We start from the raw sequence: 27,692 nt of genomic DNA, 5'->3' as shown, positions 1-27,692 counted from the left end.
TCCCAGATGGGACTGTGTTACTATGACAGGCTCCTTTGGAAGTCTACCGGGTCTCTTGGATGGTTTCCCAAGAGACCAAGTGTGAGGGTTCAGTCACGAACCAAATGGCTTAACATTTTGAGAAACTTTCAAAACAACAGTACAAAAGTACTAGCCTCATAAGGTTTGCAACCCTATTTTGAGATCTGAATCTTTTTCCACTAACAATTGCCTTTTGTGTTACTATTCCCAGGTATGGGGACATGCGTGTGATGATGGCTTATGAACTGTTCAGCATGTGGCAGAATTTGGGTAGGTCTTTTCTCCCTATTCTTCCCTTCTGCCTATTGCAAAGCCAAATTAAAAAGTACCAGGACTAATAGCTTCCCCCAGATTTTCTGGGTGTTAATTCAGGCCCAAGAGATTCTTATATAACTTTAATGTAACACCTCGGATGATGTAGCACATGTGCATGAAGTTTTTGGCAGAGAGAGTTTGACTGAGAAATAAGACCCCGTACTACATATGCACAGTCCCTTTTTAGAGCACCAAAGTCAAAGAAATAAGATAAGAGATTTGCTCTGGGAATTTTTCCAGTTTGAGAATTGACACTTGTAAGATGCTGTGTGCTTTTCATGTCCCAGTCTGGATATTGTGGGCTCAAAAGCATAAATCTTGGGAATACCTAACACATGAGCAAGGGCATTAATTTTAATAATGATGAAAACACTTCTTGGGTCTCTGGTATTCATGCATCCATATCACGTACCTGACATCAACTGCATGAAGGAACATGTGAGAAGGGAGTTACTGCAACTAGATTAGTTTAATTTTTGTTTACTCTTCTAGCCACAGCTTCTCTAATAGCCACTGTTTGAATATAAACTTGTCAGATCAATATTTCTGGTACAATCTTCTTTTATATACAGCATTTTTTATTTGTTCTTTTTAGGTATACATGACAATCTTTCAGTTTCTCTGATGACTAACTGGGCCAGCCTATGTTATAGGGATCTGAGTGGCCTGTCAGGATGCTAGAGAAGCTACTGTTACTACTTCAAGTGAGGTCTGCTTTCAACTAAGTTCATGACTCTGAAGCTTTACAGTCATCTGTTAACCATTCCCATACCTAACTTAGAGGCAGCAAGCAAGGTCTGAGGCATTTCTGCCAGTAAGAGTGTCTTTCATCCCTGAATGGGGATGCATTTCCCAAAGCAGACTTTCCAGCTTTATTACTGTTTCCCTGCATCCAACAGTTTGAATATAGATTTGAACCCTGAAGTTGACTCTGAAATTTCCAGGAACACAAGAGACTGGCACCTATATCAAATGAACATGCAGAATCAGCCTTAGGGCTAATATTTACTTCTTAGATAGGCTTTCAAAATGGAAGAAATTTTAAAAGATACTGGATATACCTGATGAAGCCATTCTTACCTCATTGTTTTTGGTGAAAATGACATTCTGTGGTCCCTTGAGAACAGGTTTTACTTGACACAGTAGTTATTACACAAGTCCACAGTTTGTTTCTTCCTTAGTCTCTGAAAGACTAAAAGAACTCTGAAGATGGTTCTCTGTTTTACCACTGCAAGGAACAAAAAAAAAGTCCTATTCTATGGTCCTCAGGGCTGGTTCTGACTTCTGGAAACACACCCCAGATGGCAGACCAGTCAGAGGGAAATTCATCCCTCACTTCCCATGGGAAGGCCTCATACAGGAAGTTGAGGGATGAGCTGATCTAAGTAGGTATAGCACTACCATCAGAAATACAATGTGGGGACTGGGGCTGTAGCTCAGTGGCCAGACCACTTGCCCAGCAACTGTGAGGTACTGGGTTCAATCCTTAGCACCATCTAAAAATAAACAAATAAAGGCATTCTGTCTATCTACAGCTACAAAAAATTAAAAATAAAGAAATACAATGTGATTGGGGAGTGATATTGTGATAAAACTATATTTTTATTGTGTACATGTATGAATATGTAATGATAACAAATCCCATCATTATGTACAACTATAATGCACCAATAAAAAGTACAAAGAGAAAGAAGGAAAGAAGGAAGGAAAGGGAAAAGGAAAAGGAAGAAAAGAAAAACAATGTTAATACAAAGGAATTGAAAGGAATTGAAATGAACGAAGAGTCTCCAGGCCATCCTGTCAGGATAGGGATGTGGGAGAGGCTCCTTCCAGCTCAGAAGAGGTGCTTCTTTGGCACACATGAGCACAAGCATTAAAAAGGTTCATGGACTTCTGACCCCTGGTAACTGGATCAAGGCCTGGATATCCTCATCTATTTATCCTCATCTAGGATAGCGGTAGAAACCCTAGGGAAAATACATTTTATTTAAGTAAAAATATGTGAGTTTTCCTTACTTAGAAAAAAATTCTGTGAATAGACCATCTGAAACTACCTCAGTTTACTCAAAAATCCCATTCTTTCTAGAATAGCAAACTCTGTTTCTTGACCTCAGAGATTTTCAGGTAGTTTGAGGAACTTACCAGGAAATTGGAATAGCAGTTTTGAGCCTGTTGAACATTTGCTTTAAATGGTCTGGGCCAACTTTATCTATGAACTCTAAAAAACTGAGAGGGAGTTTCACAGAAATCCATAAGAAAGAACTTACCTTACTCTCAGCAGCATCCAATAAAAAATCATAGCATGTGTTGTGGTCCACTTGGGGAATCTTCCATGGAAGCAACAAAGCAGTCATGAACTAATATCTGTTGGGTTTTATTGTTCAGGTGAACATAAGATCCACTTTATTCCGGGAATGATTGGTCCTTTTCTGGGTGTGACACTGGTCCCACAGCCAGAAGTGCGGAATATAATGATTCCCATCTTTCATGACATGATGGATTGGGAGCAAAGGAAAAATGGCAACTTCAAACAGGTAAGATGACACCTGGAATTGTTCGTTCTTTGGAATGGGCCCTTGTCTTCTCAGGCAGATGGGCAAGATGGCCACAAAGTGGCTCCAATGGGAATGGTATATAGCCATCTTGAATCCTCTTCAAGGATTTTTGATTATTTGCCAAAATTGACTTGTAGACTTTTCATCAAGTTAGAAGCCAAAAGTGAATCAGAGGAAATAGGTGAATATCATATAAAAGGAACTTTCTGATGCAGGAAAGAATGACTTGCAAGGACTGTGCCTTCCCAGTTTCACTCAGGTGAGGGCCTGGGAGTATGCTGTCCTTCTTCTTTGGAGGATCCCCACTGTACAGCCCAAACATTTCTAAGGTTAGACCCCAGATCAGTTGGCTTCTCATGGTGCAGGATAATCCAGAATTTCATAGAATATAGGTCCAGGAGATGCTTCTGACTCACTGACTTCAGTGTCTCCTTCCATACAATTCTTTTGCTACCCCTAAGGTGGAGGAGATGACTTCTGCTTTTTTATCTGTAGCTCAAAAAGAATAATTCTAGGACCAATGACAGGGAAATGATAGGGGAAAGGCCAATGATAGGGAAGCCCATTTTAGCTAATGAAAGAAATAACTTTCTAGCCTCATAAAGTATCTACTGTGTTCTACAGTGGTTTGGGACATAGGAGTTCCAATTTGCTGGGATCTTCAAGCAGAAACCCCCAAGAGGCTACTAGGAGAAATTTCTGTATTGGCTTGGAAATTGTCCTAGTTCCCCAACTGAACTCCTTTCCAGCCCAAGATTTTTCACCCACTTGGAGTGGGTGAAAGTAAGTAAGGAGCACACCAAACAGTAATTTAAAAATATTTATTTATTTTTAAATTTCCATAGAGTAAAATTCACTCTTTTTGATTTATGGTTCTATGAGTTTTGGCAGATGCACAGAGTTGTGTGACCAACATGATGATCAAGATTTTTTAAATGCCTCAAAATTCTATTTTGCAATTCCTTATTAGTCAAACACTTCCTCTGTCTTTAACCAGTGTAGACTGATCTGTTCTCCATCAATATAATTGTGCCTTTTCTATAAATGTCATATAGATGGAATCAAACAAAATATAACCCTTTTGAGACTGGCTTGTTTTACTGAACATGATACTGTGAGAGATTCATCTATGTTATTGCATGTATCATTAGTTTTCCTATTGAAGAATAATATTTAATTTATTCATCATTTGAAAGACATTTAGCTTCCATTTCGATGAAGTACTAAAAGGTACTAAAACATTTTTATATGAATATAAACTTCTGTTTTTCTTGGATGAATACCTAAAAATAGAATTGTAGGATCTTGTGATAAATGTAGGTTTAGCTTTATAAGAGATTATCAAACTATTTTCCAAAATGGCGGAACCATTTTGAAGTCCCAGCAGCAGTGTGAGAGAGGTCCATTTACTCCATTTAATAACCAATATTTAGTATTGCTTATTTGTTTGTGCCATTCTAATAGGTATGCATTTGTATATCATTATGGTTTTAATTTCCATTCCCCTAATTACTAATGATGAGCATCTTTTCATGTGTTTACTTTAATATTCTTATATTTCTTTGATGAAATTATTATTCAAAACTTATCCATTTTCAGTTAGGTTTTTGTTTCCAAATATTGTTGAGTTTTAAGGTTTCTTCATATATTATGGATTTAAGCCCTTTGTTCAATATATTACTTACAAATATTTTCTTCAAGTCTTTAGCTGATCATTTTATTTACCATTATCTTTCAGACAAAAAAAGGTTTTTTTATGAAGTCCAATAGCATTGTTTTTCTTTTATGAATGCTTTTGGGGTGATATCTAAGAACTGTTTGCCCAGGTCCACAAATTCTTTTCAGTGTTTTCTTCTGGAAGGTTTATAATTGTTTTTATAGTGCTGTAGATTGAATCCAAGACCTCACACATGCTAAGCAAGTACTCCTCGACTGAGCTACACCTCCAGCCCTAGGCATTATAAAACATTACATTTTAAATTCAGATCTATTTTGAGTTAATTTTTGTATAAGGTGTGAAATATGGGTCAAAGATCTTTTGGGTGGAGCATATGGATGTCCAATTAATTATTCCAGCACCTTGTTGAAAAGACTATCCTTTCTCTTTGAATTATCTTTGTACCTTTCTCAAATCAAATGACTATAAAAGTGTACAAAGTTTTAGTTCAGAGGAATAAGTTTTACCAATCTAGTGCACAGTATGGTGACAATACTAAATAATAATGTGTTATATATATATTTTTTTATTATTTTATTGTAAACAAATGGGATACATGTTGTTTCTCTGTTTGTACGTGGCGTAAAGGCATACCATTTGTGTAATCATAAATTTACATAGAGTAATGCTGTTTGATTCATTTTGTTGTGTTATATATTTTTAAATTGCTAAGAGTAGATTTTAAATGCCCTTACAAAAAATAAGTAGGTGAGAAGACAGGTATGTTAATTAGTTTGATTTAATTATTTTGTGAAGTATACACGTATCAAACATCATGCTGTACCCCATAAATATATACAACTATTATTTGTCAGTTAAATTTTCAAAAATATCAGTTGATCATATTTGTGTGAATTTCTTTCAAATACCCTAGTCTTTCCATTGTCTATTTTTTCATCAGTACCATACTACCTTAATTATGGTAGCTTTATAATTAGTCTTAAAAAATTAGGTGGTATAAGTCGTCCGAATTTGTTCTTTTTTAACATTCTGTTAGCTATTCTAGTTCCTTTTCTTTTTTCTGATTTTTACTTATTTATTTATTTATTCATTTATTTATTTACAGTACTGGGAATCGAATCCAGGAGCACTCTACCACTGAACTACATCCCTAGTTCTTTTTTATTTTTTATTTTGAGACAGGGTCTCCCTGAATTGCTAAGACTAGCCTCAAACTTGTGGTCCTCCTGCCTCAGCCTCACAAATTGCTGGGATTATAAGGCCACAGTATCCAGCCTTCCTCTAAGTTTTAGAATCAGCATGTCAGTTTGCACAGACATTCCTGCTGGGATTTTAATTGTATTTCATTGACTCTATAGATCAAATTAGGAAGGACAAACATCTTAATACTGAGTTTCTTAGAAACTTTTCATGTATTTAAGTGTTCTTTATCAGTGTTTTATAATTTTAACATACAGATCATACCACATGTTGTTAAATTTACATGTATTTTGTTTTTTCACAGTCATAAATTATTCTAATTTTTAAATTTTGTTTTCTAGTTACTTGTTGCCAGCATGTAGAAATGCAATTGAGTTTTATATATTAACTTTAAGTCTTGAACCCTTTCTAAACTCACTTATTAGTTCTAGAAACTATTTTGTAAATTCCTTAGGAGTTTCTATCAGATAATCATGTTTATGAATACAGTTTGATTTCTTTCTTTCTAATCTGTGTATTCTTATTTCTTTTTCTTGCTTTATTGCATCAGACCAAATCTCTGGTATGATGATGTTAAGTAAGAGTAATGTGAGCAAACATACTTGCCTAGTTCTTAGGGGAAAACTTTCAGTGTTTCACCATTAAATATAATGTTAATGCTAGGTATTTTAAAGATACCTTTATCATTGGGTAGAATAAGATAAGTCCATTTTGGGAGTATGCAGCTCTAATGCCTCAGAACTTCAGAAAATAACAACAAAAAAGAACTGTGGCTTTTTTGTACTTTCACAACCTGTACCTTCTAATTATGCAAAGTACACAACTACCTGATGTGCAAAAACCCAGTTACCAAGAAGTATATGACTTTGCAGAACTACACTATAGGTCATCCAAGTATATGAAGAAGGAGTTGTGCTGTATTTCACCATTCCTAACACTGAATAAAAGGTTTCACTTTGTGAAACGCTTAAGTTGGGAGTCATATTTCAAGACTCAGGTCAGGAGCTGTGTTCTTTCTCCCAGTAAGACTGTCATGAGTAATTAATATCCAGCAAACCAAGTAAACATTGTTGTTCCTAGTTAGAAAAATATTGCTGTGCTTCCCTTTACCATCAAGTCTTTTTAAAATGTAGTCTACTCTTAATCCCTATTTTCTACTTTCTGCCTTCCCATTGGTTTAGTCACCCACCTTTGTTGAAAGTGCTCTCTTGAATTGAAGGTCATCTGTAACCTTCAAATCACCAAAATTCTGTGACTTTTTGGTCTCAATTCTGATCGTGCTTTTTACAGTTTTGGTTCTGTTAACCATTTTCATACTTCTTACTACTTACTAAAAATACTTATTTCTAATTACAAAATAATAATTAATTTAGAAGAATTGAAAATGCAAATAAGATGTAATGAAAATTTTTAACTCAAATTCTTAGCATTATTAACAGCTTAGAGAGAGGAGTTTGTGGATTTTTTAGTCTTTTTTCCAATAGATTTTTTTAATTTAAAAAAATGGAATTGTTGTATATGTTGGTTTGTAATCCTTCTTTTTGGTAGCAATTTGTCATACCTACCTCTTCATGTCTCTCTATTTTTTTACAGACTGCATTTTGATTCATTGTACACAGGGCTGGGGAGATAGCTCAATTGGTAGAGTGCTCACCTTGCAAGCACAAGGCCCTGGGTTCAATCCCCAGAACCGCAAAAAAAAAAAAAAACTAGGGCCATAAATTCTGTATGGAGCACAGATTCATTGTACACAAATGGGATACAACTTTTCATTTCTGTGGTTGTGCATGATGTAGATTCATACCATTCATGTAATCGTACATGTACATAGGGTAACGATGTCTGTCTCATTCCACCATCTTTTATACCCCCGCCCTGTCCTTCCTCTCATTTCCCTCTGCATAATCTAAAATTCCTTCATTCTTCATTCTTCCTCCCCCATTATATATCATCATCCACTTATCAGGGAAAACATTTGGCCTTTGGTCTTTTGGGATTGGCTTATTTCACTAAGCATGATATTCTCCAATTCCATCCATTTATCTGCAAATGCCATAATATTATTATTCTTTATGGCTGAATAATATTCCACTATGTATATATACCACAGTTTTTTTATCCATTCATCTGTTGAAAGACATCTAGATTGGTTCCACAAACTAGCTATTGTGAATTGAGCTGTTATAAACATTGATGTGGCTACATTACTGTAGTATGCTAATTTTAAGTCCTTTGGGTATAAACTGAGGAATGGGATAACTGGGTCAAAAGGTGGGTCCATTCCAAGTTTTCTGAGGAATCTCCGCACTGCTTTCCAGAGTGGTTGCACCAATTTGCAACTCCACCAGCAATGTATAAGTGTGCCTTTTCTCCCACATCCACACCAACATCTATTCTTGTTTGTGTTCTTGATAATAGCCATTCTAATTGGAGTAAGATGAAATCTTCAAGTTGTTTTAATTTGCATTTCTCTAATTACTAGAGATGTTGAACACTTTTTCATGTATTTATTAATCGCCTGTATATCTTCTTCTGTAAAGTGTCTTTCCAGTTCCTTGACCCATTTATTGACTGGGTTCTTTGTATTTTTGGTGTAAACTTTTGTGAGTTCTTTATAAATTTGGAGATTAGTGCTCTATCTGAAACGCATGTGGAAAAGATTTTCTCCCACTCTGTAGGCTCTCTTTTCACATTATTAATTGTATTCTTTGCTGAGAAAAAGCTTTTCAGTTTGAATCCATCCCATTTAGAGATTCTTGCTTTGTTTTTTTGTGCTTTGGGAGTCTTGTTAAGGAAGTCTGATCCTAAGCCAACGTGATGAAGATTCGAGCCTACTTTGTTTTCCATTTGGTGCAGGGGTCTGTGATCAAATTCCTAGGTCCTTGATCCATTTTGAGTTGACTTTTGTGTAGGGTGAGAGATAGTTTAATTTCATTTTTTTATATATATATTTTTTATTGTAAACAAATGGGATACATTTTGTTTCTCTGTACATGGAGTAAAGGCATACCATTTGTGTAATCATAAATTTACATAGGGTAATGTTGTTTGCTTCATTCTGTTATTTTTTTCCCTTCCCCCCACCCCTCCCACACCTCTTTTCCCTCTATACAGTCCTTCCTTCCTCCATTCTTGCCCCCCCTCCCACCCCCCATTATGTGTCATCATCCGCTTATCAGTGAGATCATTCATCCTTCGGTTTTTTGAGATTGGCTTATCTCACTTGGCATGATATTCTCCAGTTTCATCCATTTGCCTGCAAATGCAATAATTTTATCATTCTTTATGGCAGAGTAATATTCCATTGTATATGTATACCACAGCTTCTTTATCCATTCATCAGTTGAAGGACATCTAGGTTGGTTCCACAATCTGGCTATTGTGAATTGAGCAGCTATGAATATTGATGTGGCTGCATCTCTGTAGTATGCTGATTTTAAGTCCTTTGGGTATAGGCAGAGGAGTTCCGGGATAGCTGGGTCAAATGGTGGTTCCAATCCAAGCTTTCTGAGGAATCTCCATACTGCTTTCCAGAGTGGCTGCACTAATTTGCAACCCCACCAGCAATGTATGAGTGTACCTTTTTCCCCACATCCTCGCCAACACCTATTGTTGCTTGTGTTCTTCATAATTGCCATTCTAATTGGGGTGAGATGGAATCTTAGGGTAGTTTTGATATGCATTTCTCTTATTACTAGAGATGTTGAAAATTTTTTCATTTATCTGTTGATTGCTTGTACATCTTCTTCTGTCTGTTCATTTCCTTAGCCCACTTGTTGACTGGATTATTTGTATTCTTGGTGTAGTGTTTTTTCAGTTCTTTATATATTCTGGAAATTAGTGCTCTATCTGAAGTATGAGTGGCAAAGATTTTCTCCCACTCTGTAGGCTCTCTCTTCACATTGCTGATAGTTTCCTTTGCTCAGAGAAAGCTTTTTAGTTTGAATCTATTCTAGTTGTTGATTCTTGCTTTTATTTCTTGTGCTATGGAAGTCCTGTTAAGGACGTCTGATCCTAAGCCAACAAGTTGAAGATTTGGACCTATTTTTTCTTCTATAAGATGCAGGGTCTCTGGTCTGATTCTGAGGTCCTTGATCCATTTTGAGTTGAGTTTTGTGCAGGTTGAGAGATAGGGGTTTAATTTCATTCTGTTGCATATGGTTTTCCAGTTTTCCCAGCACCCTTTGTTGAAGAGGCTATTTTTCTCCATTGCATATTTTTGGCACCTTTGTCTAATATGAGAAAATTGTATTTATTTGGGTTTGTGTCCGTGACCTCTATTCTGTACCATTGATCTACCTGTGTATTTTGGTACCAATACCATGCTGTTTTTGTTACTATTGCTTTGTAGTAGAGTTGAAGATCTGGTATTGCGATACGCCTTGCTTCGCTCTTCCTGCTAAGGATTGCTTTAGCTATTCTGGGTTTCTTATTCTTCCAGATGAATTTCATAATTGCTTGCTCTATTTCTGTAAGGTACATCATTGGGATTTTAATTGGAATTGCATTGAATCTGTATAGCACTTTTGGTAGTATGGCCATTTTGACAATATTAATTCTGCCTATCCAAGAACATGGGATATCTTTCCATCTTCTAAGGTTTTCTTTAATTTCTTTCTTTAGTGTTCTGTAGTTCTCATTGTAGAGATCTTTCACCTCTTTGGTTAGATTGATTCCCAAGTATTTTATTTTTTTCAATGCTATTGTGAATGGGGTAGTTTTCCTAAGTTCTCTTTCTGAAGATTCATCACTTATGTATAAAAATGCATTGAATTTATGAGCATTTTCTTGTGACCTGCTACTTTACTGAATTCACTTATGAGTTCTAAAAGTTTTCTGGTGGAATTTCCAAGTTCCTCTAAATATATAATCATGTCATCAGCAAACAGGGATAGTTTGAGTTCTTCTTTTCCTATTCGTATCCCTTTAATTTTTTGGTCCGTCTAATTGCTCTGGCTAGAGTTTCAAGGACGATGTTGAATAGAAGTGGTGAAAGAGGGCATCCCTGCCTTGTTCCAGTTTTTAGGGGGAAGTTTAATTTCATTTTGTTACATATGGATTTCCAGTTTTCCCAGCACCATTTGTTGAACAGGCTGTCTTTTCTCCATTGTATGTTTTGACTCCTTTGTCTAGAATGAAATAACTGTATTTGTGAGTTTGTCTCTGTGTCTTCTGTTCTGTACCATTGATCTTTCTGTCTATTTTGGTGCCAATACCATGCCACTTTTTACTATTGCTCTGTAGTATAGTTTAAGATCTGGTATTGTGATATGCGCTGCTTCACTCTTTCCACTCAGGATTGCTTTGGTTATTTGAGGTCTCTTATTCTTCCATATGAAGTTTCATTTTGCTTTCTCTATTTCTATGAGGAATGTCACTGGGATTTTAATTGGAATTGCATTGAATCTGTATAGCACCTTTGGTAGAATGGCCATTTTGACAGTGTTAATTCTGCCTGTCCAATAACACAGGAGATCTTTCCATCTTCTAAGATTTTCTTCAATTTCTTTCTTTAGTTTTCTGTAGTTTTCATTGTAGAGGTCTTTCACCTCATTTGTTAGATTGAATCCCAAGTATTTTATTTTTTTGAAGCTATTATGAATGGAGTGGTTTTCCTAATTTCTCTTGTAGAAGATTCATCACTTATGAATAGAAATACTTTAGATTTATGCATATTGATTTTATATTCTGCTACTTTGCTGAATTCATTTATTAGTTCTAGAAGTTTTCTAGTGGAGTTTTTTGTATCCTCTAAATATAGAATAATGTCATCAGCAAATACTGATAACTTGAGTTCTTCTTTTCCTATTCGTATCCCTTTAATTTCTTTGGTTTGTCAATTAGATACTAGTATTTCAAGGATGATGTTGAATAGACATGGTGAAAGAGGGCATCCCTGTCTTCTTCCAGTTTTTAGAGGGAATACTTTCAATTTTTCTCCATTTAGAATGATGTTGGCCGTGGGCTTAGCATAGATAACCTTTACAATGTTGAGGTATGTTCCTACTATCCTTATTTTTTCTAGTGTTTTAAGCATGAAGGGGTGCTGTATTTTATCAAATGCTTTCTCAGCATCTATTGAAATAATCATATGATTCTTAACTTTAAGTTTATTGATGTGATGAATTACATCATTATTGATTTCTGGATGTTGACCCAACCTTGCATCCCTGGGATAAAACCCACTTGATCATGGTGCACTATGTTTTTAATATGTTTTTGTATGCGATTTACCAGAATTTTGTTAAGGATTTTTGCATCTATGTTCCTCAGGGATATTGGTCTAAAGTTTTCTTTCCTTGATGCATTTTTGTCTGGTTTGGTATCAGAGTGATACTAGCTTCATAGAATGAGTTTGGAAGGGTTCCCTTCTATTTCTATTTCCTGGAATACTTTGAGGAGTATTAGTATTAGTTCTTCTTTAAAGGTCTTGTAGTATTCGGCTGAGAATCCATCTGGTCCTGGGCTTTTCTTGGTTGGTAGCCTTTTGATGGCTTCTTCTATTTCTTTGCTTGAAATTGATCTGTTTAAATTGTGTATATCTTCCTGATTCAGTTTGGGAGGATCCTATGTCTCTAAAAATTTGTCAATGTCTTTGATATTTTCAGTTTTGTTGGAGTATAGATTTTCAAATTAGCTTCTAATTATGTTATGTATTTCAACGGTGTCCATTGTGATCTTTCCTTTTTCATCATGAATCCTAGTAATTTGAGTTTTCTCTCTCCTTCCTTAGTGTGGCTAAGGGTTTATCAATCTTGTTTACTTTTTCAAAGAATCAACTTTTTGCTTTGTCAACTTTTTACATTGTTTCTCTTGTTTCAATTTCATTGATTTCACCTCTGATTTTAATTATTTCCTATCTTCTACTACTTTTGGTGTTGATCTGTTCTTCTTTTTCTAGGACTTTGAGATGTAATGTTAGGTCATTTAGTTGTTGACTTTTTTTTTATTTTGATTCATTGTACACAAATGGGGTACAACTGTTGTTTCTCTAGTTGTACAAGAAGTAGTCTTACACCATTTGCGTAATCATACATGTATATAAAGTAAGGATGTTTGTCTCATTCTGTTATTTTTCCTTCCCCCCAGACTTTTTATTTTTTTAATGTACAAGCTCAGTGCAATGAACTTTCCTCTTAGTACTGTGTTCACAGTGTCCCAGAGATTTTGATATGTTGTGTTGTTGTTCTTGTTTACCTCTAAGAATTTTTTTATTTCCTCTGTCAGAAGAGTAGCGAGCAAAGATTTTGCTCCCATTTTGTAGGCTCTCTCTTTACATTCTTGATTGTTTCCTATGCCATTTTGGTACTATTTCTTGAAACTCTGTTAATGGTTTCTCAGGTCCCAGACTACCTTTGCTATGTGCACCCCATCTAAATACTGACCATAATAAACTGTGACTGCTCCCCTACCAGATGATAAGCTCTGAGAGACCAGTATTATTTTTTGTGTGTTTTCTCTCTTAGAACCCATTGTAGGGTCTGGGATATTGTGGGCTCATGGAGATTAAAATCAAAACTAGCATTCATTAAGCATTTCCCAAGATTCAGGGCACAGTGACACCAAAGGAGAATGTTACCACCATTCCCATTTCACAAATGAAGAAAACCTAGACTTATAGAGGTAAATACTTGTGCAGAACTACACAACTGGTTATACTGAAAACAAATGTTGAATGAATAACAATAAAAGTAACCTTGTAAACCTGATGGGCAATTTAATCATTATGACATGATATATTTGAAGAATTTCGACTTGACATGATGTCATCAAATTTGAGTGTATTGATCTTCAGTTTTAGATTTCTCCTAATAACTTCTTCCTTTATCAGCTCTGCCTCTGTATCTTTCCATCATCAATTCCTTTCCCTAATACAAGAGTTCTAACATAAATAGGCATCAGAGCAACCTGGATGTTTTGTTCAAACAGATTGCTAACTTCCATCCCCATCCTGAGTTTCTGATACAGTAGGCTTGGGGAGGCCTGAGAATTTGGATTTTTACCACAGATCTTAAGACTAAAGCTGCTAGCCCAGGGATCAGTTTTGAGAACCTATAGAGTAGAGTGGACTGCTCTCCCTCATTTTCAGTATTTGTACTCTCTCCTACTTCAGGTCACCTCCCTCACCTTTGCATTTTTCTTTACCTCCATGTATGAAGAGAGATCCCTTGCTATAGCTATAATCAGGCCCTTCTTTTGTAGCCAGGTGATTGACCTAGTGAGGCAAGACATGCTCTGAACTGGGAGTAAAATACTTGACTTCTATACCCAGATCTACCTGACTTTATCTTCTCTACCCTGAGAGAGCAGGTTGCCATCAGTATCTAAGGACCCCAGGTATCAGACTTTGTTTCCTCTTTAATGTATTTACAAGCAGCTAACTCATCAGGCCAGACAATAAGTATATGGCTCTAGCAGTGTAATTTTCTGCCCTGACTGTGTAGCAGGTCACTATTTTAAAAAGCCATATGCACCACAGTTTCTTTATCCATTCATCTGTTGAAGAGTATCTAGGTTGGCTCCACAATCTAGCTATTGTGAATTGAGCTGCTATAAACATTGATGTAGCTGCATTACTGTAGTATGCTAATTTTAAGTCCTTTGGGTATTAACTGAGGAGTGGGATGCCCTTCAACAGATGAATGGATAAAGAAACTATAGTATATATACACAATGGAATATTATTTGATCATAGAGAAGAATATTATTATGGTATTTTCAAATAAATAGATAGAATTGGAGAATATCATGCTAAGTCAAATAAGCCAATCCCAAAAAACCAAAGGCCAAATGTTTTCCCTGATAAGTAGATGATGATATATAATGGGGGTGAGCATGGGTGGGGAGTGAGAGAAGGCTGGAGGAACTTTAGATTATGTAGAAGGAAATTAGAAGGAGGGGGTATGAAAAATCATGGAATGAGACAGACATCATTACCCTATGTACATGTATGATTACACAAATGGTATGAATCTACATCATGTAACCATAGAAAGGAAATAATGTACCCCATTTGTGTACAGTGAATCAAACTACCATCTGTAAAAAATTTAAAAATAAATAAATAATTTTTTTAAAAGACTGAAAAAAAAAAAGCCATATGTATTCAGTCTCATTTTCTGCTGATGGGACTTTCCTTCACAGGCCCTAACTGCCTTCAGTTAATTTACTAAGTCAGTTATTCTTTTTACTGTTACTTTTCCTTAGGATTCTTTCACCCTGTGTGGAATGAGAAAATGCTTCTATAGGAACATTATTTACTGCAGCCATGTTGAGGTTTTTTTATTGTTTGTGTGAAATATCTATATCAATAAACAGTACCACATATTGAAGGCTAATGAAGGGTAAAATATTTTTATCTCCTGTTACTTTTTCACCTCAAAGTAAATCCAGTGAGACCTGTTAGAAAAGTGACTGAGCACTGCCAAATACCCCTGCAAATCCATGGAGTAGGAACAAATGTAGTATTCCTCCTTACAGTTTGGGGGCCCAGTGATGGTGCAGTGAAAGGGAGAGTGACCCCAAGGGCTTTAGACCCTATGAGTACAAACAGTGAAGGCTGTTGTCCTGAAGGAAAAGCTCTGAAGGAAATAACTCATATCTCATTCTGTCCCAACTAATGTCAGCCTCATTATAGTGAAGACCAACCACCCAACAAGCTTCCTTTTTGACTGGTGACTACAGAGTCACCAGTCAAAAAGGAAGATATCAAAAAGGAGATATCATCATATATTTCTTCTAACCCGATATATTCTGTATACAGATTCTTTTAAATGAATATTTTTAAGAAAATAAACATTTGACAGAGGTCTTTTTTGGATCCAAATACTTTTCTCACCAGGGAATCCTTGCCTTTTGCCCCTAGACTGGGAAAAGGGTACATAAAACTTTAAACCACTAGGGTGGGAGGACTTTCTGACTGGGGAAGTCATGGTTGTTTTTTGGTGCTATAGATGAGATCCTGTTTTCCCTAGAATTTATCTGGAGCACAGATAAAATCAAGAATCAGTTTTCCACCACCCTTGCCCAGCAAGAAGACAGATTTCCCATTCTTCCTCTCAATTCTGTTTGGGTTTATGAAGTCTCTGCTTCCTTCTAGGTGGAGGCTGAGCTGATTGACAAGCTGGACAGCATGGTATCAGAGGGGAAAGGTGATGAGAGCTACAGGGAGCTCTTCGGCCTTCTGTAAGCTGCTGCAGCTGCATATGTCCTATGTTGGAGGAGGGGGTAAAGCAGGCTAATGAAGGGAAGAAAGGAAACCTGCACTGGGCAGGCTGCCAAAGTTAGGTATCAGGAGAGACCCTATGGTTCCTGGTGGTAGCAGTGCTTACCTCACAACAAGAAAGCAAGCTTTCTCAGGGATTGCCATGTTACTGAAAAGCTATGAAGACACAATAACGGAGCCCCTGGATTTGCTCAGGAAGAGGATCATCATATATCTCACAATATGCACTGCATCCAGTTGAGCAAACAACTCATGGGAAGTCAATTAGTTTAGGTCGTAACACTGGTATTATGGGAGGAGGGGGTTCTCTTCTAAAAAAGGTACTCCAGGCAGTACAATGAGTGCACACCTGTAATCCTATCTACTTGGGAAGCTGAAGCAGGAAAATCACAACTTTGAGGACATCCTGGACAACTTAGTGAGAACTTGTCTCAAAGTAAAAAGTTTTAAAAAGGGTTAGAAATGTAACTTAGTGATAGAGTACTTACCTAGCATGCAGGAGACCCTGAGTTCAATCCCCAGTACCACACACACAAAAAGAAGGATTCATATTTTCCCTTGTTTGTAAGACATTACACTCAGCTTGAAAAACACTGCAATGGGCTCTTGAACAAGTCACCCCCTCTCTCCAGGTCAATTTTCCTGGAAAATGAGGTGAAATGAGGTGGTTATATTAAATAATGTCAGTGCTCTCCCAGGTCCATTGTTCCATGGCTTCTTTCTTGAACTGATGAAGGCCAGTAGGCCTTAGCGGGCTTGCCAAGGGCTAAGACCAAAGGAGGAACTCAGAAACTGTGACCCTCTCATGTAATAGTGATGTTATTATTTCCTCTAGAAAATTAAATCTAAGCTCTAGAATATTCTCCCATCTGATTCATCATTTCCAGCTTTTGAAACTTTCTTTGTTTTAGTACCATTTTGAAGACAAACCTCTAAAGTGTTTTTCCAGTAATAATATTGAATGTTTACTTAGAACTTTACATTGTAAAAATGTATGGACAGTTCTCATTTTACTAGAAAGAGGACCCAGGTTTTCCAGTTTCAAGAGGGGAAAACCTTTCTGCTATACCATATCCATTTGTTCATTTATCATAAGATAAAGTGTGAATTTATTTGACATTTAAATAATTATAATTTATGAAAATGAATTCATCCTTTAGTATTTCTCTTTTAACTAACGGTGCATTTCTAACTGTGGAAGAAATCTCTTCCTTGGTCACTAAAAAATGACTTTTCAACAAAGAAAACTCAATTACGACAAAAAAGAATATCACACACACACACACACAACACAATTATTAGTTACCTGACCAAATGATCTTTTCAAACCCTTTTAAAATCAGTCTGAGAATTGATGGCCACTGATAAAATAGAGCAGCATTTCCCAGTTTGTGTTTTGGAAAGATGTGATGTTTATAGATATGCTGAAAAAAAAGTGAATCATGGTCTAATTAGTTTAGAAAAGATTCAGTTAAACAAAAGTGAATAAACTAAACCTCTTTATTAAAGATCTTCTCAAAGTCTTAATATGCAGAAAGGTTATGAAAAAAATCTACAAAAGGCCGGTGTAGGACCAGCTTTTTTTTCCCATGCTTTTGCATCTACAGGATACCTCTTCCTGTTATACAAGATAGCAGAGCTCTGTAGAACAGTTTGAAAAATGCTCATATACTGACCTTGTTCACACAGTTCAGAATCCCAGAGTCAGTGATTTTGCCTTCTCTCTCTAGCAACATGGATCATGTGGGAAACCCTCACTTTCCCTGAAGCCCTGACCCAAGCTAATACTCTGTGCAGAAAGAGTCATCATTTTAGCAGAGCCTTGCTGTGAATTTTAGTCCTATGATGACCCCTAGTTGGGCCAGCCACTCAAGGTGACTCTCATAACCTTAGAGAGCAATAAAGGAATCAGGAATAAAGTTATATGGTGTGAAACCTGGAGCTGAACTTATTACTAGAGCAAGCAGAAGGAGTTTAGGTTATCATTATCTAAAAGAGACTTGAATGCCAAAAGATCTGAAAGCCAAGTGTTTTGGAGAATCCAGAGGCTTCCCTGAAGTGATAAGAAGATGGGGCTATCAAAAAATAAAAGGACCTGGGTATTGAGCTCCTGATCTGGCACATTTTGCTTAGGACTATCTCCTGACAGTGGGGATAGATGAGTCTAGCTCCTGGATTTGTTCACTCTCCCTTATACTAGGACATCCAAGGTTGGTGGGTAATCTTTCCCTTGATTTACATGAAGAGGTTGGTTTCTATGTTTGCTGAGATGGCTCTGGGCAGCAGTAGAGGCAGTCAGGCAATTTGCAGAGAAAGGCTTATCCCTCCATGGGCCCTTACTCAGCTTCTCCTTGAGAAGAATCATAACATATGCCTAAGGGGACTGGGACTTTGAACCCTTCCCTCACTTCTAACTCAGTGGCATCCTTAGGAACACATAAAGGGAAATGAGAAATATGTTCATTTGTTGCTGCCAATCCAATAACTTCCTTGTCTTTGCTTTCTGCTGCATGGAGTAGAACCCAGCTATTTGGGCCCTACCCCAGGTAAGACTAGTGTGGTAAGTCTGCTGTCTCCAGATCCATAACAGCCCCCACAGACTCTTGGACCTCACTCTTGTGTCCAAAAAAAGCTCATAAATTGTGTTTAATTACAAATAGCCTGCTGGAGAAGGTTGAACAGGAAACATGGAGAGAGACCGGCATTTCCTTTGTGACCTCAGTCACCCGCCTCATGGAACGCCTTCTTGACTACAGGTATTTTCTCAATCATCTACCTGACCTCTTTTAGAATACTCTCTCCTTTGAGGGCATGTGCCCTTCATGGGGAGGACTGTTCTGGTAGTGTTGGCATCACCCACCAGTCATTAGGAATCTACTGATGACCAGGAACTGAGTCTTCTCTCAGGAGTAGGCAAGATTTCCTGAAATCCCCCTCTAAAATGTGGGTATATGTACCCAGGAGGAATCCCAGGAACCTACAATCATCCTATCTTCCACCAAGAAATGTCAAGGCTCAAAGGAATAGGCACAACAAGAAGGAAAAGAAAAACTATCTCTAGCACAAGGCAGAGAACTGCTATAATTCCTTAGTGCATACCTTCCTCAGATCCATGTGGAAAATGAATAAGGAAATGTCACCTGGTACCAATACATGACCCAGGAGGACTTTTTCCTAGGAACTGGAAACCTTTCTTTTCCGTGCTTACATTCTCTTCTTAAAGTCTGTTTCTATCTCCTGATCCTTCTTTTTATCAATGAGGAAACAGCAGTGGGAAGGGATATTTTCAGAAGTTGAGCACAGATCTAGGTGACTCAAGAACTATGCTTAAAAAAAAAAGCTTCAGTGATTCACACCTGTAATCCCAGCAGCTCAGGAGATTGAAGCAGAAGGATCACAAGTTTGAGAACAGCCTCAGCAACTTATTGAGATCCTTTCTCAAAATAAAAAGAACTGGGGATCTAGCTTGGTGGAAAAGTGCCCCCTGGGTTCAATTCCCAGTCCAAAAAGAGAGAGAGATCCTCCTCATCCATGTTGTCACCACTCATACATTTTTTGCTTCAAAATTCTCTACATGCTAAGTCCTCTCCTAAGAGTAGTCTTCTAACCCACCTCCATAAAAAAGACTTTTCCAAGCCAGTAATTCATCTGGCATTCAGTGTATACCTTGGGTTATTATCATTTATCACCTTTCTGTCTCACCTGACAATAAAGAGCCAACTCCTTGAGGATAAGAACCTTGTCCTTTTCTCCCTGGTCCCTGGCATGGGGCTGCCTCTGGCAGGTACACAGTAAACAATGATTGATGGGATTAATTCACTAGGAAGACCAGGCAGAAACCAAGAAAATCTTTCCCTCTGCCCCAGTCAGTTTAGTTTAACAAGAATTTGTTAAAAAAACAAGTGTTGAAAGTTTAAAATATACATATATTGATTATAAAAATTATCAATGGATTGTATCCCAGAATGACCTGAACTTTAGTGTGAGACTAAATTTTAGACTGGCAACACTTTAGGTATTCAGAGGAGTGACTCTTCAACTTTTATATTAATTAATGTCTTTAATTTTTATGTGAATCCAAGACACTGTCAGTGAGATATAAAGATACTTGTTGATTATACCCCTATTTCCCAGGTTGGGAAGAAGAGCCCTAGAAGGGTTTTCTTAGAAATAGATACAGGGCCTGGTTTACCAATCCCTTGAGTCTCTAAGTAGAATCCCTACCGACTATTGGTAATTGTACTTTATGGAGCCTTCCTTTCCTAGACACCTCCAATTGCAATAGGGATTCCCTGGTCACTGGCTAGACCCCAGCAAGCCTATCACACATGGGTGCACCTGATACCTCAGAAGCCTCCTTCAAGAGATTCTCCCTTGCTCACCCTCCAGAAAAAGAACTAAAGGGAGAACATTGGCTACACCCAAGTCAAAGACATTAAAAGCTATCTTTTTATTTATGAGTCACACGGAAGTGATGCAAAACCACACAGAAAAGAAGAGGTTTCTGTTAACAGTGCATAAGAAAGGTGGTTATAGGGCTGGGGATGTAGCTTAGTGGTAGAGCACTTAACCTGGCATGTACAAGGCCCTGGGTTTAATCCCCAGCACTGAGAGAGAGAGAGAGAGAGAGAGAAATGGTTGATATTGAAAGCAAGGTGGTTGTAGAGTACAAAGATATATAGGAATGTCCCTGACATCACATGGCATGAATTTTCAGTATCTTTCTTTCAAAAAAGTAATGTCAGAGTCCTCCTTCTATGTTCTAGGAAGGTAAGGAGAACTGGGTTTGCCAAATAACCATACGGAGGCTCAGTGACTCTGGATGTGTATATAGAAAACTTCTTTCTAGAGTCACTAATCTGGCACTCACTGTCCTTCATCTCATTATGCCAGACTTCTGCTCCTTCCCAGAGAACCTTGGCTGTGACCAGTCCTCTGTCTCCCTTGGGTAGCATCCTTCTCAGTGTTCCCATTGTCCTGTCTCTCACAGGCCAACCCTGACCCCTGCTACACCCAGATCCTGCTAGGTGTGAATGTAGCTCAACCCTGGCTGAAGCAGCCTTTGAATCAGAAAGAAGCACCAGGCCTGCCACTTCTAGTGAGATATGATTCCAGAGACTTGTGCACAGAGAAGAGACCATAGGGAGAAATGCCAGTTATGTAGTGAGCCCATCAACCATGCCATGATTTCTATGGCCACAGGGCCAGACCCTTGAGTAGAGGTCTTAGATTCTATTCATTATCCAACAAAATAAAACTTGCTTTTTAAGGAGTTCTGTACCTCCTTTTTGGGGACTGACATGTCATTCTATGCCAAGGACATTGGTAGTTGCTACTTAATGTCCTTGATACAGCATCTGGGCTCTCCACTCTGCCACCAGAACAAGAATCTCAGTAGAACAGAGATCTTTGAGCTCTAGAAGTTGATGCAAAACTTAGAGGCAGCTCACAGTACAGTACTCATTTGTGAAAGCAGTTTCTGTTGGAAGGCATCCTAATCTGAGGTTTGATCATGATGATGCCCAAGTGTTATTGTAATTTTGTGTATTGTTTCAGTAGTTCCACTTCATTTCATAGGTACTTATCTTTGTTCTCCCTTCCAGGGACTGCATGAAAGGAGAGGAGACAGAAAATAAGAAGATTGGCTGCACTGTTAACCTGATGGTGAGAAGACACCAGCTCTTCCTCCTGTCTGTCTAGTGGAAGTTTCTGTCCTATATTGATTACCTTGGCCTTCTACAATATAATGGCTGAAGGCCTAAAGATTTAAGTCAGGGCATCAACTCTGTTATTGGTATCTTGGAGGCCTGAATTCCATCAGACATTTTCCCACTTATTGAAGAAATAAAATTAGCTTTGCTTTGGACAGAGCTCTAACCTGGCCTCTTGGCAAGGTCCCACTGACCATGACATATCCTGATTCACAGTCTGCCTGATCCCTAATCTACTCTGGTGCTCTTCATCTTTCACAACACTCAGGACTCCCACAATCTGCCAATTCCATCCCCAGCAGGTATTCTTTCTGCCTGGTCCTTTCCTTTCCTAGTGCTGTCTAACTCCAGGACCTTCCCTCCCATTCATGCCTGGTATACTCAGGACTCTGGATGGCTATCTGGAACTCAGTTATGGCCTCCACTGATGGCAGACTCTCTTCATTTCATGTGTATTTCCTTCTCACAGAACTTTTACAAATCTGAGATTAACAAAGAAGAAATGTATATCCGCTACATCCATAAGCTTTGTGACATGCACTTACAGGCTGAAAACTACACAGGTGAGTGGGGAGAGGGAAGAACCATGCCTGCCCATGAGAACAGACAGGCAAGATATGCACAGCTAGCAGAGGAAGGCTCCAGGCTGATCTCAAAACCATGTTGGGGACTGTGCTATGCCTTTCACCTCACACCTTTCCCTCAGCTCCTTTGTGGCAAGTGATGGTGAGAAAGAAGGCAGAACTTCCACCTGTACCCCCCTGCCATGTCCTCCACTGCCTTATGCTGTTCTCTTCTCTTTCTCTTCTACCCATCCCTCTGAGACCTCAAGGGTGACTTCCAGATTCTGTTGTACCAGGTTCAAATCCTGGTAACTAAACTAACTATCATCTTCTGAACAGAGCCTTTCTTAAACCCTTCAAAGTTGAAGCTAAGTGAGACTGTAACAAAGGCATAGCCCCCTAACTCTGAGACTTCCAAAATACACGGGAAAATCTGCCTTACAGTCTAGGCACTTCTCGTGCAACCACACAGCAGCCTCACATTGAGCTCCCAATGAAGGGTATAGAGAGTGTCGATATGACTCCTTAACAGGCCAGAGAAGGACCCTTCCATTATGTCTACAATTTAACCAAAATGTCTATCACACTGTTGACTAAGAACCACTCTGAGTCAGGAGTATGTTTGCATGCACTTGTGTCCTATCTAATCACCTTGTACTGTAGTTCCCCCAAAATAGCCATCTTCTCCACTGTGATGACCAACCACCATGTCTTATCCCTTAGGCTGTAGTCCCTGAATTTATATGATAGAGAAATATGAACTCTTCTTATCTGCAAACAATACTAAAATTGGATAAATTTATAAAAACAGAATCTTCCTTTCTTTTCTCTAGATGTTAGAGTGTTTGGAATAGATACCACTTTTTCTGATAGCACAGCTTGACAAGAATTACATTTGAAATGACTGGGCTCTGCTTGGGTGACTAAGGCAGGAAGATTGTGAGTGCAAGGCCATCTTGGGCAACATAACAAGACCCCATCTCAAAATAAAAATGAGCTAATTTTTCTACACTCTGCATCTTCTTCCACCCATGATCCTAGCAACTTTCTAAAAGGACAGTGAAGAGAAAGATTTTGATAATTTCCATGTGTCAAAAGAGGCATTTTCTGAACTCCTCAGGGACTGAACCATGACTGAGAGGTGGGGTAAGGGATCTGGGTATAGAGGTGCTACACTTTGTCTCTGGTGGCTCCTGGAATGACATCTCAAAAAATATAGATAGGGAAAAATTCTCATGGTTTCCTGAGCTACAAAGGGAAGTCCTGATGCCACAGAGAGAAAAGGCTCCTTGGTCCCCTGAGAAGGGCTTCCCCATCCAGTGAAGAGCTGTGTGTATTTCCAAGCAGGAGGTTCCTGTGGCAACAGGCACAGGCAGACAGACAAAGATGAGTGGCCACAAGCAAGTGGGCTTCACTACAATTGAAAGTGGGTAAAATTTTATTAGAAATAAGATTCTTCATAATTATGGGGAATAGTTTTGACTAGGGTCTTAAAAGCTAGTCAGAAGCTAGAACTAATTAACTTACCAACTTGGAAATATCCACTAAAAATGAGAGAATAGGAAAGAAAAGACAGTATAATGAGGACCCTGAGTAGTGGCTATAATTCAGTGTGACTCATCTCTTGGAACTTAGGGGGAACCATAGTACTTAATTGCTGTTTCTTTTTTTTAAATGTAACTCTCACCAATTATTTCACATAGAGTAAGGTGTTGCCAGACCTCTACTCTGGTTCCATTATCAACTTAAGTTCCTCCAGGAATGGAACCTCTGACTCTAGACCTATCACACAATTAATATCATTCATACTCCTACTCTTTGGCCCTATGGGAAATGTTAGTGATGAGGAAAAAGGAGTCAGTCAGAAGACTATGCTGAGGGAAAAAATGAGAAGATTGGAAAGGAAACTGTACTGAGTTGACCAAAAAGGAACTTAAGAGATCTCTTATATCAATGTCACCTAAAGCAGGACAACCTGTACTTAGACTCTTAGGTAGCTGAGCCAGTCTTTATTTTTTATCTGGATCCCAGAACAGGTAACCAGGTCTTGGGAGGAAGGTATCTACCAGGATCTCTGACTCCTTCATGCTGGGCAGCCCTACTGTCTCACAATTTGTATGCAGTGTCCCTGACCTGGGCTGCACATGCCTTGCCCTGGCATTCTGCTCAGCATGGACCTCTGGTACCAGGCTTCTCCTAGACCCCTGAAAGGAAACCCTGAGCCTCCATGCTTCCTATTCCCACAGAAGCTGCATTCACCCTACTCCTTTACTGTGAGCTGCTGCAGTGGGAGGACCGGCCACTACGGGAGTTCCTGCACTACCCTTCTCAAACAGAATGGCAACGAAAAGAGGGACTGTGCCGGAAAATCATCCACTACTTCAACAAAGGCAAGGTAAGTGTCCTTAGGCAGGCATTTCAGCCCCTCATCTGTGCTGTGACACATGACAACACTGTAGGATAGGCAACAGCTGCAGAGGGTAGTCAGTGGAGTGGTGAGTGGGTAGGTACCCATGTATGTTCATCAGATTTGAAAGAAGCATGATTTTTTCCAGGGGGGGAAAACAACAACTTAATTCTATGGCTTGGAAGCCAATTCCAAATTGTAGGTATAAGAGGCAACCCCACATATGAGCTTTGTGCATCTATAAATGCTAATGCTCCTATATCAGAGGCTTTTGGAACCCTGTCTGTATTAGATATACTTGAAGAATTAATGTGGCTTCCTAATTTGCTGCTTAAGAAAATGTAAGCAGTAAAAATGAATGGATGGTAACCATAGACAAAGGAGTCTTGCACTGCCTGTTGTTGGTGTAAGTTCTTGTGTTTAATTTCCCTTACCTACAGTCTGGTCTTCTGGGAGAAGGGTTATTCTAAATTAAACTTGCTTCTGGGAGATTGTCAGTGCTGGTTCAGGCTTCTTTGGGGGCATCCTGGCCATCCTGCTCCCATGTCTGGTAGAGCTTCTTATGAAGCCCTCTGAATACCTACTGTTGGGTGCCCTGGAAAGTCTGGGGGTGTATAACTTTGTTGAAATTGTTCTCTCATTACTCAACTTTGAGCACATTTAAAATTTTGAAATACGATCTATCAAGGGAAATATAGAGCATGGCTAAGCTCCTGCCTCAAACAAATAGAAACTAGTGTTTTAAAATGAGTTTTTTTCATCATCAGAAAAATTTAAACATCAATAGCTTTTACCCTTAAATCAGAAAACATTCTTTATCTTTATATAACACAGAATGCTTCTACATCAAAAATATTTATTCAGAAAATATTCACCCATGCAGAGTGCACTACTGAAGCAAGAATCTTTCCAAAATTGCAGGTTTTGGGTAACCTGGCTAATAAGTGAGGCCCTTGCTCTGTTCAGTCAGCCTCCTTGCCTGATTCACCATGCTGGACCAAAGCCTCCTCCCCTACTGGGGTCCAGGACCTGACTTAGGGTCCCTCACTGGCACATATGTGGGCATGCCTTCCTGGCAGCAACCAGCCTGGAGCTACTAATACCTACATGTCCAGCAAACCCTCTGGCCCAGAAGGAAGGGGATAAGCATGGTATCAGTGTATGTGTGGGTGCATTAGTGTATTATTAGTTCTCCTCTTTTCTTTCCATGGGCACAGAGTGCTGAGTGGAGAGTTATCTTTGATTTTATTGAGCTTGCTGATGGGACCTGTGAGCATTAATGGGCCCCTCTTCATCCCATTCTATAGTAGTGCATAGGAAAGCAGTATTAAACTTTAATATGGAGTAAGGAGTAAAGCACAAAACCTGACTGAGTAGAGTAAGAGGAAGAGGTCTAGTAAGCTCCATAAGCCACCTTCTTGGGAGACACTTCTTGAGTGTCTCCCTACTCCATCCAGCAACTCTGCCTTTACTACAGATCACACAGTGAACCTTTTCATGAGCTCATCCTCCAAGGGACATTAACCAGGTCTATTCTCTCAGTCTTGTACACTGATTGCACCCTCTCTGTTCCTATACCTCAGCTCCCAATGGAACCAGGTCCTGAGGTTAACCATTTCTTAAAAGCATTCAGTTTTTAATGGTTCCAGAAAAGCAAAACCTGCTATAATAGGAAACATGCTCCCATGGGGCAGGGATGTTTGGCCCCAGGAAAAAGCCACCTTGGACAACAGGAGGAGAACAGAAAAAACAAAGACTATGGGAAACCTGCTGCTTAAACACCCTACCTCACAAGTTAGGCCTGCACTGAATTTTCTTGAACATATTCACAGCATCTCTGCTGTCTACCCAAATAGATAACCAATCTTTTTTGGCCCCATGTTCATTTTCTAGGTACCCAGGATACTCATGACCATAGCCTAGTCTGGCCATTCTCTCCTGGAGTGAGGTTAACCTAGGAACCTACTCCAAGGCAGGAGGTCCATCTCTCCCAGCACAAACAAGGCGGCAGGAAACTTCAAAGAGACAGGGTACAAGCAAAGTGAAGTTGTGAGAAGGAGGATCAGGTGTGAAAATGGGAGTTGGTTCTTCATCCTCAGGTGGAGGGAACAGACAGAAGAAAAAGCTAGACAGAGAGGCCTCTGGCCCCTGTTCATCTACACACAGACCATCAGGATTAAGCTAATCATCTTGGGCAGGGATAGCTTGAGCTCTCCTGCTTGAGGGTTCGCTTAAGGCCTGCACTTTTCTGAAGGAATGACTGTTATTTCTAAGATATGTGTATATAATTCCACTAGTGAAAGTACAATATGAATCTTCAAATAAGGACTATTTTTTGAAATACTATTTGAATAGCATCAGGGAGAAGGAAAAGTTTCATTTGAGATTCTATTTTTCTAAAAGAGTATATTATTTCTGTCCCTAGAAAAGATTAATACCATATGGATTGAGTTTCAAAGACTGCCAGATTGAGACCCAGGCCTTTCCCTTCCTGTACTATTTGACTAGAGCAAGTCCTAGGTCAGTGGAACTTTTATGCCATTCTTTGAGGGGCTGACAAGGATATGTAGAAGCACACATCTGCCAGAACTGGAAAATGCAGCTGGATCTTAGGCATCAGTAAGAAGTTTTAGAGTTAGCTTTGCCTGCTGCCTAAAGGAGAGAAAGCAAGGAAAAGATGCAAATGAGGATGCACTGTACCTGCAGAACATTCCCTACCTGCACACAGAGGCATCTCTAAAAGCCCACAGACCTATCAGTGTTCCAACATACCTCTGAAGGCTGGCAGAGGGGTTTATTGGTCCTGCCTCACTCTAAAGACAATTGCAGGAGGGAGGCACCTTGGAATAGCAGGTTACAAAATAGGGCAGAGTCCCCAAAAGTCAAAGGTAAGATGTTTTCTCTGATATGCAAAAGCTAATCCAAAACAAGGAGCAGGGATTAAAAAAAGAGAGAGAGAAAGGGAAAAAATGGGAAAGGGAATTTCATCAAAATAGAGGAAAGATCAGTAGAATAGA

At 38.7% G+C, this 27,692-nt stretch overlaps 1 protein-coding gene across 1 annotated transcript in view; it reads left to right on the top strand.

Annotated features, from left to right (window-relative positions):
• Positions 1–27,692, top strand: part of Dock3 (dedicator of cytokinesis 3) — a 712,604-nt gene that overhangs the window by 656,998 nt on the left and 27,914 nt on the right. The window contains 8 exon segments of the mRNA XM_047563117.1: positions 233–291; positions 2,722–2,870; positions 15,869–15,954; positions 18,514–18,540; positions 18,655–18,750; positions 21,598–21,658; positions 22,175–22,268; positions 24,515–24,663. Coding sequence (XP_047419073.1) covers positions 233–291; positions 2,722–2,870; positions 15,869–15,954; positions 18,514–18,540; positions 18,655–18,750; positions 21,598–21,658; positions 22,175–22,268; positions 24,515–24,663 — 721 coding nt within the window.

The sequence above is a fragment of the Sciurus carolinensis genome, chromosome 9 (assembly GCF_902686445.1).
Source record: "Sciurus carolinensis chromosome 9, mSciCar1.2, whole genome shotgun sequence".
Classification (NCBI taxonomy): domain Eukaryota; kingdom Metazoa; phylum Chordata; class Mammalia; order Rodentia; family Sciuridae; genus Sciurus; species Sciurus carolinensis.
Note: the sequence above shows the minus strand (reverse complement) of the source record. Positions and strands in the feature narration are given on the sequence as shown.